This window comes from Coccidioides posadasii, chromosome 6 (genome assembly GCF_018416015.2).
Source record: "Coccidioides posadasii str. Silveira chromosome 6, complete sequence".
Taxonomy (NCBI): domain Eukaryota; kingdom Fungi; phylum Ascomycota; class Eurotiomycetes; order Onygenales; family Onygenaceae; genus Coccidioides; species Coccidioides posadasii.
In genome coordinates this window covers 16885-32500 of record NC_089412.1, presented here as the reverse complement: position 1 = coordinate 32500, position 15616 = coordinate 16885, and the positions used below count along the sequence as shown (strand labels likewise).

The following is a 15616-nucleotide window of genomic DNA, read 5'->3' as shown; positions in this document are numbered from 1 at the left end:
GTCTTCAAGCTCGTGCCTTGCATGTGCCCTAGTCCTGAGCTGACGCCACCATATTCTTCTTGAGTTCACTAGTTAGTCAAGAAACAATGTGCTTCACAAGGCCTTGGGTGGTGAGGAAGACTCTCAAAGTCATAGCTGAAGCAGCACAGCGGCACTAATAGTCTGGAAAATTGGTGGTTTTATTTAGGAGACTTAGTTCAAGCTGTTTGATCCTGTATAATTTAATTGCTTGTTCATCTATTTCTATGTTGTCTATGACCTATAATATTTAAAATATGTTTTGGATCGGCAAAATGTCCAAAGTCATAATTGGCCACACAGTCATTCTGATTCCAGACCTGTATGACACACATTTTGGAAACCCCGTGCTCAAATAAGTTCCCATATTAGGGATGACTAGTGATTATAGCACTGACTCCTGGATCTCCTACCAGCACCAGCCACGGGCCCGCATGCCTCCTGGTCACTCTTTGTCATCTCTTGGGGGCTTTTGGCTTGTAGCTGCCTGTGTTTCCATATTTCTCCTTGACCTTCATTTTGTCTTGATCTTTGTTTCCAGGAGAGGCATATTAAGGATATTCTTGGATGAGTTCAACATGGGTAAATGCCTACATCAAACACTGTATCATTCCTTGCATGCTCTTCCTCTTGTGCTTCCCTGCCACCCACCATATGTCAACTCTGCCATTAACCAACTTACTGTTGCTGTAGCACCAGCTTTTCAGCTATGTTCCTCCGGTGGAACAGGGTTACCAGAGGGCATGCGACTGCAGAGGAGATCAAGACTATAATCAAGCTGCTTATTTTCCTGACGAAGTTGCTGATTTTCCTTGTGAAGTTGCTCATTTTCCTGACGCAGGCGCTGAATTTCTTCGCGTAGCTAGTATAAATGAGTCAGATTGAGACTATATATGGACAGAGATATCCACAAACCTGAGCACATGGATAATAAGTACCCCAACTAGGGCGAGAGTAATTGAGCAGTGCAATAGAGTATCAGTAGAAGCAGCCGACGCCTGGTGACTGGGCTGAAAAGCCAAAGGCAGGGAATGAAAAAAGGATACACAATATATCTTGTGAGGTAGGCTCCAAAGCAAGCTCTTGCTACGCGGATGCTGCAGCATATCAAATGGGATGTGATAACTAGACCTGCTCCGCCAATAAAAGAATCGCGTAAATATCTGCGGGATCAATCATGTTGGTACACTTTGGTGTTGCGAGCAGATTTTCATGGGCAGAGCTGTTTGAAGTAGCCCAGCGAGCCTTTTAAACTTCTTTCTGCATTTTGGGCAATGGTACATCCTCTGACTGTGCGCGGGCGAGTTGATATGCGCATTCAGAGCACCTTTTGTCCCAAATTCGGCGTGACATAGATAGCACTCCCAGAAGAAACCATTGTATGCGAGGTCTGTGGCTAGGTATTTTGACACATCCTCCTTGTACCATTCAATCTGTTTGTCGGTAATGATGTGATGTGGGTCACGTTGTTGTATAGCATGGAGGATGGAAGTATGATTCACCCCTTTGGCGCAGCGACAAGAACCCAGTTCAAGGTGATGAGTAACGCTGCTTGCTGAAGTGTACTTCTTGCCGCAGAAATGGCAGGGGACACTGGCACCGCGGTGGATTCTGGAGTTAAGATGCTATATCACTCATAAATAGCTGGCATATAAACTGTTGACATAGGTACCTTACCATTCACAGATTGTTTCCATTCTGAAACAAGAGACGACAATTCTTGCAGTAGTTCTTCTGGTGGCCAAGGTCTCTCATATGCTGGTTGGCGGCATTCTGTGTGTGGAACCTTTTGCCACATACATCGCATGGGACCTTGGGTTCTTGATGCCCAAGAGCATCCATGTGCTGTTCACAAGCACGCTGAGTTTTGAATGGATGTGAACATGTCTCGCACTCAAACTCTGGCAACCAGTGATCTGTGTTGTTCATATGCTGTTCACAGGCACACTGGGTGTTGAAATGGTGTGAACAGTTCTCACATTCATAAATAAGCATGATGAGCAGTGAAATGAGCAATGATTGGAATGGGAGAATGACAGACTGGAATAAATTGCAAAGTAGAAGATATGACACAGCACTAATAGAAGGGTGGGTTGACAGGACATGTCATGTGATGAGCTGTCCTGCTCTGATATCAGATCAATCATTCCCTGCCACCTGTTCTCTTCTTTGCATATGGCAGGTTTCTGTCATTATTCTTGTTTCCTGTGGTTCATAATTTGATGTCTTCTTGAGGCACCCGAGTCCCCAACAATAAACAGATTTCCTAGCTGAGGCTGAAGATAAGATTGAGTGATTGTGGGGCTCCTGTTTTCCTGCACTTGCCATGGCGCGGCTACTTATTAACTAGAAGGATACCTCTATAAATTTATTTGAAGTCTGCGCGGAGTTTATCACTCAAAATAATGCAAATGGACAATTACTTACAACTTTCCCAGCATTTCCAAAGCAATGTCTTTTGGAAATTTCCAGGATGACAGTAGATTGAAAATAGAAAGGGGTATCTTTGCTTATATGAAAGGCGGTAGGCGGGAGTTGTAGTTAGTGTGGGGAGAGCAACTTCGATTTGCGTCAGCGCGGCCGGTTTTGCGCTCCGCGTCTGATGTGGCTTAGCGCCGCCCTGTTTGGGTTAGGCATCGCCCGCTGTGGTTTAGCGCTGCCCATTCGGGGATGGTGCCCGTGCTGGCGGCTGTGATGTCACCTCGCGTTCGCCCGCCGCGACTATAAAAGCTGCTCCATCTTCCCTCTGTTGTGCACGCACTTCCTCCTCTTTTTCCATCACCCGCTCCTGTCTTCCTTTGTCCTTCACTGCCGGCGATCCTCGGAGCTGAGCGCCCTGTTTCAGCCCCCTCCTTTTTATCCCGCTCACGGATCCCTGTCTCATTGCCGCGGAATCAACCGCCTCTCAGGCCTGGTGTGATCCATTGAACGCTCCCGCATTTGAACAAACGCTGTCTTTACCATCCTACTGCTTCTCGCGCCCTCTAATTTCTTGCTTTGTCCCCTCCTTTGGAAGCCAGGCATATTTTCACACTTCCTACGCGCTTCCTTGTCAGTCCTTGAGTTTGGTTCCATGACTCTGTGCCTTGCACCCTCCCTCCACTTCGCCTAATCTCTCGGGCTGGGGTGGAGATGTGCCGGAAATTGTGGTACAGCCCCTTCTGGGTCTCTGACCCGATCCCTGTTAGAGAAGGCAGACGACGGATATATTCCAACCGGCAAATCATGGTGGGAAATTTAGTGATAGAATGAGTCCCATGTTCTGCCTAGGATGTTCCAAGTGAGTTGATTTCCGGATACAATCTGTTAGTGTGGCCTCGGCTTGTCTCATGCGACTTAGCACAACGTAATCCAGCTGAAGTCACACACCACTTCCTCCAATAGCCCTGCGTGGATGATGGGGCTCAGCCAGGATATGGAGCACATGTTGAGTGATGGGGACTCGAGGGGCCACATCACCTGCAAGATCAGGGCTGGCTGACTTACAATGTCACCCTGCAGCGGTCGTCTCATTCAATTGCAGGAATTGCTTCTGATTTGTCTTCACTCATGGCATTGGGCCTGAAATGTGTCATTTCAACCAACCTTAGCATCTATCTGGGTCAGTGACTGGCAGATTGTGACTGTGGAACTCACTGCTTGGTCACTCTTTCTTGTCAAGACAACATTCTGGCATTACATGGTGCGGTCCTGGTATAGTGTCCCGCCAGGATACAAGTGCACTCATTATTTGACTGGGCTGGGAGGGCTTGGAGGCAGTGTGAAGGTTTGTTTGGAAGGGGGGAAGGAGCACTGCTTCATCTGTTGCGCCAGTGGGTGCAGGACTAGCAGATGCTTCTATATAGACTCCCAGCTTCCCACTGAAATCCACTGTGGTATTAGACTGCAAGTCATCTTCATTCTTCAGTTGAGCAACATATTCCTTTCAGTTTCAACTTGTTTGTCAACTATACTCCATCTTGCCCCAAACCTCTCACAATCCAAAAACTTCATGGACATTTTCCCTCTGCAAAACTTCCTCCCAAACCCCCAAATCCTTATCTTTTGCCTTCCTCACCACAGCTTCCTGCATGTCCCAGTTCCCTCTTCACTCTCTATGCTTTCCCTCCATCACTCTGGCCCTACCCTTCTGCACCAAAAGCACATCTTTACCTAATTGGCCCTTTGCCAGTGCCCCTCAATGCACATCATTTGAGGACAGTCATCAACCTGAAAGTCAGGCGCGAACAGTTCAGCCAAACAATTTTGACAAGGCCTTTCATGAGATGGAAGGCCTTGACGATAGTGACAGGACAGTTGTGGATTTGACCGCCGACACTGCTACCTGAGAGAATGGTGTGCAACATTCTTCCAATGGGACAAGTGATCCTACAGGTGGGTTCTTTATTCTGCATATCTCCATCTGTTGACAGAAATCAAAATTGATTGTATTTCTAACAGAGATTGCATTCTAGACATCTTAAGGAGAGGCAATGACCTGGGCCAGGATCACAATAATGAGGGTCAACTGATTCTAGATTCACCAGCGGACCCTTTCACTCCCGACTCTGCCGGCCCACTGGAACCACTTGTCAGTGCTGAACATCTGAGCCCTGCGTCGCCTCCGAAGCCGCCCTTGTCAGGGTTGGACAAGCACCCGGATGAAGAAGCATATCAAGAGCTACCACATGGAAGCCAAGGTGAGTTCATGTTGTGCTTCTTTTCCCCACTGGGGCCGTCTTTTTCTCACATGCCCATATAGAAGCGTCCACCACGATCGAAGCAGACCAATGCCAGGGTTGGGCGTGCAAATTCCGCTCGTTCCCCGTCAGTGGTCCGCCGCATCGAACCAGAGCGACCGAAAGATGTGACTGGTGCAACTCCACGTAATACTGGGCAGCGGCAATATCCTTTCAGGAGAAGAAGACCGCCATCTGATGCTGGGTCCATGCAGACCATGGTCGCGGTCGTGATTCCGGCATCCAAGGGGCCGAGGGACAAGCGACGTCGTTCTCAGGCTGGGCCAGACCGCCATCCTCATGGTCATGCCGTGCCGGCTGCTGACCAAGGCGAGAGTGATACAGGCAGCCAGCACGATCCCTCTGACTACTCGGACGACGATTACGCTGCGAATAGCAGTGACGCCAGTGATTCAGTGAAAAAGCCGGTGTCAAAGCGGCGCAAGATCAGCTCGTGGTCAACAGTTACCACATCATGTCCATCTTCGTCTCGGCATCGGTCTCAGCCTCAGATCGCACGAGCCGTCAAGGATCGTGGGAGGCCCAAGTCAAAGTCTCAGAACATGCAGCTAACCAATGTATCGTCACCCAATATTGCCGCGCAGACTGAGAGCTGTCGATGGTTATCCCCCGAAGACATTTCAGCCCTGGTGTCCGCCTTCACACAGAAGCTTCTTGAATACCGTAGGGATCCGTCACCGGGCCCAGCACCCTCCGCGGATGACGAGGAAGCAATGACAGATACCCAGAGCACGAGTGACAGTGAACTGCGTGGGAAACTGGGCACGAAACCATCTTGGTGGACCCGGCATGATGAAGAGCGTCTTATCAAAATGAAGGCGCAGGGTTGGCGTTGGTGAGAGATCGAGCAGCACTTTCCACGCCGGACAAAGGCCTCCCTGCAGCAACGGTGGTCCTTACGCCGGGCTCAGGCGATGGAACAGTCGCCAGCGACTGCTACAAGCACGAGGAAGGAAAAATGTAAGCTGGTCAAACGATTCCCGTAGTCTAGTAGGATGGACAGACTCCTAGTTTAAGCTTAAGGTTTGTCCTGGGGGGAGCAGGGCCACCATGATATTAGAATGAATAGCGGCAATCTTATTTGCGTAAAAGTTGTTGGCATCATCAAGTGAACACTAAGGAGAACATACTTTCATGCTGAGCAATATGGAGCACATCTACACTATGCGAAGAGACAAGTTTGGAACCTGGAATCTAGTCAAAAGGACCATCCAATCACCCAGTCGTCTCTAGCAAATGGGTATTCAAAGTCAAATACAACTCGGACTGAACGCTTCAAGGTCTCAATCTCTACTTGTGCTGCGTTCAAGTACAGAGGAGCCGAAAAAGGTTCCAGGATTGGTATGTCAGCGGTAATGAGGAACTACATGGCTTCCTGGCTCTTAATTCTGCTCTGGAAGGTGCGAGTAACCAATAGGACTGTCCACATATTCCTCAAGAAGATGCTCTGCAGGCCAAACAACCTTCCCAGATCCAGCCCCGCCCCGTGAAGTGCTATCCTCCTTTTCTGGGGTATGTGTTGCCTCCTTGAGGCTGAAATCCTCCTTGCTGTTCGTATACCCATGCGATGCCACATGGAATTCCCGCTCCACCTGGTTGTCGTCTTTGAAGGCAAAGGTGCCATGCCAACCTTTGGTATCTTTGACATGCTTGCCTGCGACCGTGGTAGTATCATGCACGTCAGATCTAATACACAGTCTGGTTAGTACTGGATAGCACTTGCACTAAAAGCAAAGCTGGGTATGACCAACCGAATGAGAATCGCCTTAGGAGCCAGCTTTTGGTCTCGAGCTGTCGCATAGGCAAGGGCAACAAGAGCCTTCTTTCGGCTCGCACTCATCGTGTTGCCGGCGTAGAAAAAGAATCTGACAAAGTTCACCCCCCCTGGTGCTGCCATGGTTCAAGTGACGCAACCAACTTAATGTAAGAAGACAGCACTCTCACTCTTGCAGGAGCTCAAATACTGTAGATTGGACTGAAGGGACTGAAAACAGGGCGCATCTTGCCCATTATGAATTCTTTCCTTCCCCCTGGAAAAGAGCGGGGAGGCATCCGCACCCTGTCACTTCGAGCCGCACGAAAACTTGACTGGTCAGATGGGTTGTTGGGCGCTTGGGCTGGTCAGTCTGGAAACCAGCGAATGAGGCGTCGGGCTTTGTTTCTCAGTTTCTTCACACTCTTGACACCAAACAACCATCACCACATCAGCTTGAGATGGCTCGCTCTCCATCCCTGTTTTCTTGTCGAAGTCCTCACTATACATTCGTCGCTTCCAGAAGTTCGGGTTGAGCTTCTCATCTTCTTATTCCACAATGCTACATGGCGAAGATGACGTCCAATACAACTGGATCAATGGTGCGGAATCGCTTGAAAAATACAAGCTCAGGGGTTATCATCCTATTATGATTGGGGATATGCTACATAAGCGATACCGCATCGTGGATAAGCTGGTTTTGGAGGCTATTCAACGGTTTGGCTAGCTAAAGACACTCGGTTGAATCACTATGTTGCTGTCAAAGTTGGGATTGCGAACTCGCTTCCGCATGAGTCGAAAATTCTCCGGGCCCTCTTGGTACCACAACCATCGTCTTTGTCCACACACCCAGGACGCAAGTCAATACCATTGCCCCTTGATGAATTCGAGCTACGCGGCCCCAATGGGACTCATCCATGCTACACAATGACTCCTGCGAGATGCAATCTTAGAGAGGTCTCTTTCAGCCGCCTGTTTCCTCTTGAAGTTACACGTGCACTATCAGCTGGCCTCACACTAGCTATTGCATATATGCATTCACAAGGCTATGTTCATGGAGGTTTGTCTCATACAATTGCAATTCTTGATACCAAAATCCTTTTTAACTAATATTTGGTGCATCTTTATTTAGACATCCATCTTCGCAATGTCTTGGTTAAACTACCTTCGAGCTTTGATCAGCTTCCCATCGAGCAGCTATATGAAACATATGGCAAACCGCAGGCAGTCCCAGTCACACGGTGCGATGGAAAACCGCTTCCACCCAAGTCCCAGCAACTGCTGTTATACACCACACCTTGGTAAAGATGCAGAAGAATTCTCATTGTCTGATGCTGAGGTGCTTCTTAGCGACTTTGGTGAAGCCTTTTCGCCAGCCTTGAATGTCCGCCTTGGGGAAAGTTGCCATACACCATTAGCTATGCGGCCTCCGGAAGCACGATTTGAACCACAGTCTCCACTATCATTTTCAGCAGATATCTGGAGTCTGGCCACAACAATTTGGGAAATTCTTGGCATGAAGGCGATTTTCAGTAGTGAGTTCATAACTGCAGATGAGATTGTGTCTCAGCAGATTGATGTGCTGGGACCAATGCCCTCAAGCTGGTGGGAGCGGTGGGACGAACGGGGCCAGTTCTTCAACCAGGATGGACACCCAAGAGAAGACCGGGATGTGTGGCCTCCAATTGATGAAGCATTCGAGGAAGGCATACAAAGATATCGACGAAAGCGTGGAATGGGCGTGTTTGAAGTAGATGAAACGGCTGCTATCCTTGATTTGATGCGCCGAATGTTGGCATTCCGGCCGGAACAGCGACCGACAGCTGAGGAAATCCTCAAGTCAGAGTGGATGGTTAAGTGGGCATTGCCTGCACTCACAGCTGCGAGATGAAGTTAATAGGAAAACTATCAATAGTATGCTGTGCTTGTACGAGACCGGTGGTATGCCCCTGGCACTAGAGCAGGTGAGCAGCATGGGATGGGGGAGAGAGGTTATAATAGCCATATGGCAGAAAAGGCCGCTTGGCCTCAAGCACATGGGGTCAAATGACCATCTGTTCGAGCAGCCTGGTGTCCTTGACACCCACTGGAGATCCTTTCACAGCTTGAAAAAAAAGTTGAAGATTATCAAACATCAACCAAAAAGAAACTTGGGCAGAGAGAAACCCTCTTCAGAAAGAGTGCAGAATACAGCAATAAATGTGGAGCTGATGTCTATATCATTGTCTATGTGAACAATCAGTACTTCACCTTATACACAAATGGGAATCAGCCACTATCAGCTGAGCAAATAGTACATTCTCCAGTCCCAGAGTGGATGCTTTGGCTGACATCAACAGGCCCATCAGTATCCTCTTCCACTTCACATATCACCTGAGGATTGTCGAAGAGCAAAAGGGAAGACAGCAGGGCACTTCAGGAATATTGATATTGTGAATTAACAGAGCTTGGGATATAATAGTCAAACCAATAAAATGCAACAGAATCTTTATCCTCTAGTTTTCAAGCAATACTGGCATCTGTGGCTTCACTCTTGATATCTTTGTTGTCGCTAGGTTAAGCGTTCCTTAAAAGCTTCTAAGTAGAGTAATGGCAACCATGGGCTAACCACGGCATAATGACTGTCGTTTGCTCTGATTCTTCCTGCTTAAGGTCTAAAAAAAGAAATCGTGTGGGCGTCGAGGACGCTGAGCCCGGCAACCATATGGCCCTGTCGACCGTGTGGGCGTCAAGGACAGCGGGCCCGTCGACCATATGGCCCTATCGACCTTCTGGGCGTCAAGGACACCGGGCTGCTCGAACATGGTCGTTTGACCCCGTGTGCTCGAGGCCAAGCGGCCTTTTCTGCCATATGGCTATTATAACCTCTCTCCCCCATCCCATGCTGCTCACCCCCTCTAGTAGTTAGGACCAGATAGTGACCGACCGGAGGTACTTGTCACAATGTCGCGTCCCCCGAGGTGCAGAAGTGTCCCCAGAAATCGCGTCCCCCCACCATGTTGATTGACATGTACAGCAGCGACGAATCATTTGTCATGACTTCGGGAAATGGACGGGTCCGTGATGCTTGGCAGCATGGGTGGAGAAGGCTGGGTCCAACAGCCTGTGCAGCTCTTCAATCACATTCATCCTCCGCATCACACCAAGGCGGCTACAAGCTCGACAACTGGCAAGAATCGCAGTTATAAACTGTTTGGAATCCTTCCAGGACAAGATCTGATGGCTCTCTGCATTGTTATCTTCAATTTCACGTAAAATCCTTCTGCTTCTGATCCGTCTAGTTCTCTACTCGATACACCAAGGAGCAACCATTATGGCCCGTGCATTCTCTTCAACCGCTCGGACCCTTGTGAGATGGTTGGGCTATGATAAGGAGCTTCTCACGCCGGAGTTCCGGCAGGCGGTAGATCATTATGCGGCCAATGGTGCCGTCAAGGTACGCAACATCCTAGAACGATAATGAAATTCTGTACTCTAAACCTCTCTTAGAAAGTCGGCGAAATCGAATCTATCGAGATTTTGTCAGTACTCCTATATCTCTTTCCTTTGCCCAGCCTACTAGGACGTGCTACTTACGACTGTTCACATAGGCACCGCAACGACAGCAGTAGCCCTATCCATCGATCTCATTACAACCCTAAAGATAAAGAGCTGATTATCAGCGCTCGAGTCAAGCCTACCAATGGGCCGGCTCGAACCCATCACATCTATGCGAACGGTACTGGCACCATCAGAGTTGGCGATAAACGCGAGTATTCGACGTCGGCCACGCAGGGAGGACCCGTGGACATGGCTGCTGAAGAGGGACCTCGGGAATAGAACTTGGTTTGCAGGGGATAAGTTTGTTGCCGGCTTTATCGGGATGCCGGTCGTAGGCTCTTCTATCGTTCTTCTTGCTTTGATGGCTTATGTGACTAGGTCTTAAATTCAAAATCAGATACTAGTATTTCCACATCATTTGGGTTTCTTTCACCTTCTGATCCCTCACTGAATAAAGCAAGTCACAGGTTCTCAAGAGATCCGAGATGGCGGCCCAGATTTGTGATAAAGGCTGAACCAAGGCCGGCATTTTCCTTTTCATGAATGCGCACGGATCCATTCATCTTGCACAAGTTCCTTCGCAGAGCTTCGCTTGCCCGGTTCCCACTGCACCATTTTCCGCATCAGACACAGAAACTTCTCCCTGTCCTCCTGTTGTTCCTTGAGAGCAGTTTCTCTCTCTTCGAGTGGAACTGGATCTTGCAAAGGAATTCCGGCACAAAATTCGCCTAAATAAGTTAGACAGAACGCAGAAGAGTTGAGAAGGGTGAAAAGGGATGTAAGTAGCAATGAAAAGTGGAGGGGAGAAAAGCAGTTTGCCTACCTTCCTCTGAAAAGAATTTGCTCGTCAGCCTACCCTGAGCAAGGAGGTTAGGCGGCGGTGGCCCAAGAAGACCAATCATCTCAGCTAGATGTGCTCTACTTCGGTAGGTCTGGAGTTCCGGATCATGTCCAGTAAACAGAAACTCGCCTTCGAACATATCCCACGCCACACAGCCTGCGTTCCATATATCAACGCTGTATGACCATGGAATCTCGAGGATCACCTCTGGCGCTCGATAGAAGTTTGGTTGGATATCTTCCAAATGCTCATCAACATCTCCAGGCATGGCTGACCCAAAATCGCATAACACAGGGGGGGCAAAGTTCTTTGGCATTGTGAGTTGGCGGGACTCGTAGATGATGCGACCATCATCTAGTTCTTTCCGTGGACAGGGTGTTTGAAGCTCGCTTTCCTCAAAATGGGTGAAAACCGAATCATCAGCAATGCCGAGCATGATGTTATCGGATTTGATGTCACCGTGGATAATCTTGCATTCGGAATGCAAATAGTCCAGTGCTAGAAGGAGATACTTTAGTACAGTTGCCATGACTGGAACGGGTAGCCTGTGAATTGGGTTGCGGCGAAGAAAGGTCAAGACGCTCTCCCATAGGGGAGGATGTACAAGGCATCTGTGTTTATCCGTGGGCCCATTAACATCAAAAGAGTCGAGAAGCATCCGCACAGCTTTGCGACCAGGATGAGATTTCGAGCCTCGCTCCAGGCGTTTGTACATATTGAGCTCGCCATCCAATTGCTGGCTCATGGATGTAGATGTAATGAATATCTTGAGGGTAACATAATTGCAGCGGCTGAAGATGGTTTTAGTTCAGGCATTTAACACAATTTTATGGAGATCGGATCTTACTTCATGTCCCGCGCAAGCCACACTGTCGAAGTTGCTCCATATCCGAGTTTACCAACGACTTGGTATCTCTCATTGAAGACCTCCCCAATGCGAACGGGATAGTACCGCGCGGCGACGTAACCTGGGATTGTCTCTTCTTCGATTTTTGAGCCAGTGGTATCCGGGGAAAGTTCGAATTGGAAAAGCTTAGGGGCTTCCATCGTCCGAACCGGGGTATGAAATGTAAAAGCGAGGGAAGCATCGATACAAATGCAGTAAAATCAAAGATGACACGGCTGATACAGATTCAAAGAGGTGATGGCGTTGGATTTGATGTCGGTGATGTTAGTTGGCAAACCTCGTGGGTTGGGTGAGCGCTTAGACCTTCATTACTGCTTAATAAGCAGCGCCTAGTGCTAACGTAATCCACAACCGAGTCGGCCACCTCAAAATACATACAAATTTCGACTTTTCACGGGCGATATATATGTGGGGTGACTGGGTGTGGGTGACTGAAGCACTGAATGTTGGAAGGGAGCTGTTTTTGGGTGGTCTTGCGCGCGAAATCTGTGGCCCTGGTCAACAGCAAGACGCTGATCCGTCGCGCGATACACAGGTGATCATGTGGGCGCGCTGGTTGGTGCGTGGCTGCTGGGTGGGGTGGCTGTGGGCCGAAGGCCTTGCGTCGGCGCGTCGCTTTTTGACGCCAAGAACCAGCAGAAACGGCTGCGCCGACGCAAATCGAAATTGTTTAAGAGTACAACAACCCAGCAGTCATACCCAGAAAAGGGAGTTTCAACCATCATCCATCAAAGTCCGTGATGTTGAATGCGAGTGAAGAGGCCCAATATATCAAATCCTCTGATGACAATAATGACCTACTTTGCGGCCTGTTAGTATGTGCTGGCCTTCCAACAATGTGAGCGTACTCCGTACCTGAGTTGTGATTCTCATGTGGCTGACCCCGTGGCTGTGCTGGGAGCCACAAGACGTGTCGCGGTGCCAATGAATGGTTTAAGTAAGGGTCTCAAATTTTCATGTGATTTAAAGGTTCCTCCACAAGTTATGGATTGTTGCCTAAATCACAAGTCAACAGATTGAATGAAGAGCTCCTTCATGATGCTCTCAATAACTGCGTCAAAACTTCTGAGTTAATCAAGATGTCTGAAGAATTCCTTCAATCCCGCCATGAACACCTCAGTGTTCCGCTTGCCATCCAGCCCAAGAAGTCCAAATCCATCAAAGGCTCAATCACCGCCCCCAACCCAGCGTCAGACAGCTCCGATGGAAGGAACAAAGTTGGGAATGGGGAAACAAGCAACTTGCAGTGGTCTTGTCTCCGCCACAACCACCTCCAGTCAAACGTCAAACACGGGCACGCAAGAGAAAGTCAGCTGAAGGAGGCGGGCAACACCCAAAGACCACCTGTGAACAAAAGAAAACGTCTCTTCAGTGCTCAGCCCTGACACATTCCTTCGGTGCGTGCAAAAATCGGGCCACTATTGTACCAGCGTCCCACGGACTCCCGATCTGCTGGATTCACCAAAAACTCGGACAGACTGTAGCCTCTTGTCAGGCAGCGCTTGGAGGCAACCACAAATGCCTCAAAAAGATTCCCTGGTCCGAAAGACGACAACTCTGTTCTGAACACGCGGATTTTCCACTGCCATGCTACATACTGCGTCTACCGACTGAACTTCGTCAGCAGATCTTTTCATATATTCTTGATGACTATCAGAGCCAATATGTTCAATTCTACACATATTACAGTTTTCTGAAAATGGCGCGACTGAATCGTCAAATCTTCGAGGAAGCAAGTGATATACTCTACCGAAACTTTGTATGCAAGATCTATTTACACCATGAAGGAATATACATCTTGCAAAGAAAATGCCTCTCAGTGCGACCTGGTTCCTGGCAGCGTTTCAAACAATTCCGTTTCACGATGGATATATATAGGCGTGGAAAGCACGACGAAACCCTCAGCAACGCTAGGCTTATTGCAGCACAACTCCATGGTGCCAATATTAAGCTCCATATTTCAGTTGCATCATTCGGCAGTCACCTTCTAGACATTCATAACACTTATAACGTCTTACCCTTGTACTTGGATGCATTTCAGCATTTACGGAGAGTGCGGGAAGCCCGAGTGACAATACATCCCGATCCTTCTGTGAAATTGAAGGAACTCGAAGAGCGGGCGGGATTGTCAGAGGAGACCATGGCCATTTCATTGAGGTGGAGAAGACTCTACAAAGAATGGATTGAAGTGCTGGAGGGCTTCTGAACTCTTTGATTACAATTGAGGTTGATAGGTGGAGCTGCCATTGGTAGCTTTGTCGAGAAAGGTGTGAGGGGAGACTGGTGCCAGGGTGTACAGATTTTGGACTCAATTAACTACCTGTTTCTGGATCTCAGACAACAATTCCCACTACCCTAATACATTTCCAACAAATCCAACCCTCCAAAGTCTCGCAAATCTTCTAATGTCATCTCGACAGACACTTCATATCCGCTGGATACCTTTTTCACTGTTCGCCCAGAGGACAGGATTCCAATGAAGCCGTCGGGGCTCACCGCCTTGTCCAGTCTGATCAGACCATCTAGAAGCTGTCAGAAATGCATTGCTTTGAGGTTGAACGGGAATGGATGACTTGCCCGAAGTTCCCAGTCCACAATAGGGTGGCGCCAACTTGTCATTCTTGATGTCCATTCTGTCTTCTACTCGATACTTCTCCTTTCTGTTTCTCCTCGATACAAGTCTGGCTATCTTCGCTCGGGAGACCAGCAAGATAATGTACTCCATCTTCAAGTACAGTTTTACAATCCCGCCCAATCCAAGATAAGAAGGGACCTGCTTCATAGCACTGACTTCCATCTCCTGGCCCAACTCCACTTTAATCAAAGGAAGACCTTCAACCTGTGAAATTTCCGCAATCGGGTCTAATCGGCCTGGATGATGATCGCAAGGTTCAGGAGACAATGTGTATTCTGAGTGGTCGCTCATGGTGCTGATGACAAAAACTGTGTCACCGGACAATAACTGTGAAGTGGATAGAGACAATTTCACTGACACAGGTTCCACCAAAGCCGTGTCATGCTTTGTGTGTCTGCGCCGCTCCTTCTTCTCCTTGACCTCCGCGGGATTGTAAAACCGGAACGGGTCTATTTCTGTCAAGAGATTGTTTGCTGAGGAATTATCAATGGAGAGAACAGGTGAGGCAGCAGGAGGTTGCAGGCCTTTATAGATGGGAAATTCCCAGAAAAAGTCATCATGCATTGAGTTACTGTAAAGTGGCATTGATGCAAGATGCAAAAGCCAGGATTGTGATTCAGACAGGGAACTGCCCAAAACAGCAATTGCACCAGACTGTAATGGTCTGGGGCAGAGCAGCGCAGCGAACTCAGTGACTAGACAATGGATTACCACAAAAGGCAAGGGAACATCAGCAAAAGCCAGGGATTTTGTCCCGCTTGCATGTCTTGCTCAATACCATAGTTGCGCCTGATTCAAATGTTGTTGGTGCAATGGCGCAGTGTAAGTTCCAGCAATTGCCTGGCTGCCAGTGCTAACACCTTCTGTACTTGCTAAGCATGCATTTGCTCTCAAGTGGAACTCGGTGTTTATCTCCTGCACATCGTGTGTACAATCTCCGCGGAGTGCACGGCTCTGAATCGCCCTAGAATCCCTGACACGGACCATCCAACAGCGCGTGAAGCGGTGCACAGCGGCCAATATTCCAACCGGCACGAAACCATTGTGCTGTGTAAGCCATTACTGGTTGGACAAGTTTCACACATTAAGCTGAACATGAAGCAAAGCTTGCTTGACGGGAACCTGCTGGGGAACATTGCTGACAATTTCCGGGGCTGGAGCACCTTGGAGTTTTCCGCATCTT

The 15616-nt window shown here is 48.6% G+C and overlaps 9 protein-coding genes across 9 annotated transcripts; 6 read left to right on the top strand and 3 right to left on the bottom strand.

The window, feature by feature from the left end:
* Positions 1-4658: 4658 nt before the first annotated feature.
* D8B26_008391 (uncharacterized protein) lies at positions 4659-5596 on the top strand (the record flags this gene model as incomplete). The annotated part of the gene is made up of 2 exons (XM_066125840.1): positions 4659-4697; positions 4760-5596. The coding sequence occupies 2 exons, from the start codon at positions 4659-4661 to the stop codon at positions 5594-5596; spliced, it is 876 nt and encodes a 291-aa protein (XP_065981924.1).
* A 543-nt stretch (positions 5597-6139) lies between these two features.
* On the bottom strand, positions 6140-6654 carry D8B26_008390 (uncharacterized protein; the record flags this gene model as incomplete). Its single annotated transcript, XM_066125839.1, has 2 exons — positions 6140-6443; positions 6509-6654. The coding sequence occupies 2 exons, from the start codon at positions 6652-6654 to the stop codon at positions 6140-6142; spliced, it is 450 nt and encodes a 149-aa protein (XP_065981923.1).
* Positions 6655-7069: 415 nt separating this feature from the next.
* Positions 7070-7237, top strand: D8B26_008389 (uncharacterized protein; the record flags this gene model as incomplete). Its single annotated transcript, XM_066125838.1, has 1 exon — positions 7070-7237. One exon carries the CDS (start codon positions 7070-7072, stop codon positions 7235-7237), a length of 168 nt encoding a protein of 55 aa, XP_065981922.1.
* A 420-nt stretch (positions 7238-7657) lies between these two features.
* D8B26_008388 (uncharacterized protein) lies at positions 7658-8401 on the top strand (the record flags this gene model as incomplete). The annotated part of the gene is made up of 1 exon (XM_066125837.1): positions 7658-8401. The coding sequence occupies one exon, from the start codon at positions 7658-7660 to the stop codon at positions 8399-8401; it is 744 nt and encodes a 247-aa protein (XP_065981921.1).
* An 816-nt stretch (positions 8402-9217) lies between these two features.
* On the bottom strand, positions 9218-11938 carry D8B26_008386 (uncharacterized protein; the record flags this gene model as incomplete). The annotated part of the gene is made up of 4 exons (XM_066125836.1): positions 9218-10018; positions 10087-10778; positions 10874-11682; positions 11739-11938. The coding sequence occupies 3 exons, from the start codon at positions 11936-11938 to the stop codon at positions 10588-10590; spliced, it is 1200 nt and encodes a 399-aa protein (XP_065981920.1). The 3' UTR covers positions 9218-10018; positions 10087-10587.
* On the top strand, positions 9824-10329 carry D8B26_008387 (uncharacterized protein; the record flags this gene model as incomplete). The annotated part of the gene is made up of 3 exons (XM_003067450.2): positions 9824-9946; positions 10000-10031; positions 10101-10329. The coding sequence occupies 3 exons, from the start codon at positions 9824-9826 to the stop codon at positions 10327-10329; spliced, it is 384 nt and encodes a 127-aa protein (XP_003067496.1).
* Positions 11939-12538: 600 nt separating the features above from the next.
* D8B26_008385 (uncharacterized protein) lies at positions 12539-13183 on the top strand (the record flags this gene model as incomplete). Its single annotated transcript, XM_066125835.1, has 2 exons — positions 12539-12636; positions 12814-13183. 2 exons carry the CDS (start codon positions 12539-12541, stop codon positions 13181-13183), a joined length of 468 nt encoding a protein of 155 aa, XP_065981919.1.
* Positions 13184-13662: 479 nt separating this feature from the next.
* Positions 13663-14004, top strand: D8B26_008384 (uncharacterized protein; the record flags this gene model as incomplete). Its single annotated transcript, XM_066125834.1, has 1 exon — positions 13663-14004. One exon carries the CDS (start codon positions 13663-13665, stop codon positions 14002-14004), a length of 342 nt encoding a protein of 113 aa, XP_065981918.1.
* Positions 14005-14223: 219 nt separating this feature from the next.
* Positions 14224-15018, bottom strand: D8B26_008383 (uncharacterized protein; the record flags this gene model as incomplete). The annotated part of the gene is made up of 1 exon (XM_066125833.1): positions 14224-15018. The coding sequence occupies one exon, from the start codon at positions 15016-15018 to the stop codon at positions 14224-14226; it is 795 nt and encodes a 264-aa protein (XP_065981917.1).
* Positions 15019-15616: the final 598 nt, after the last annotated feature.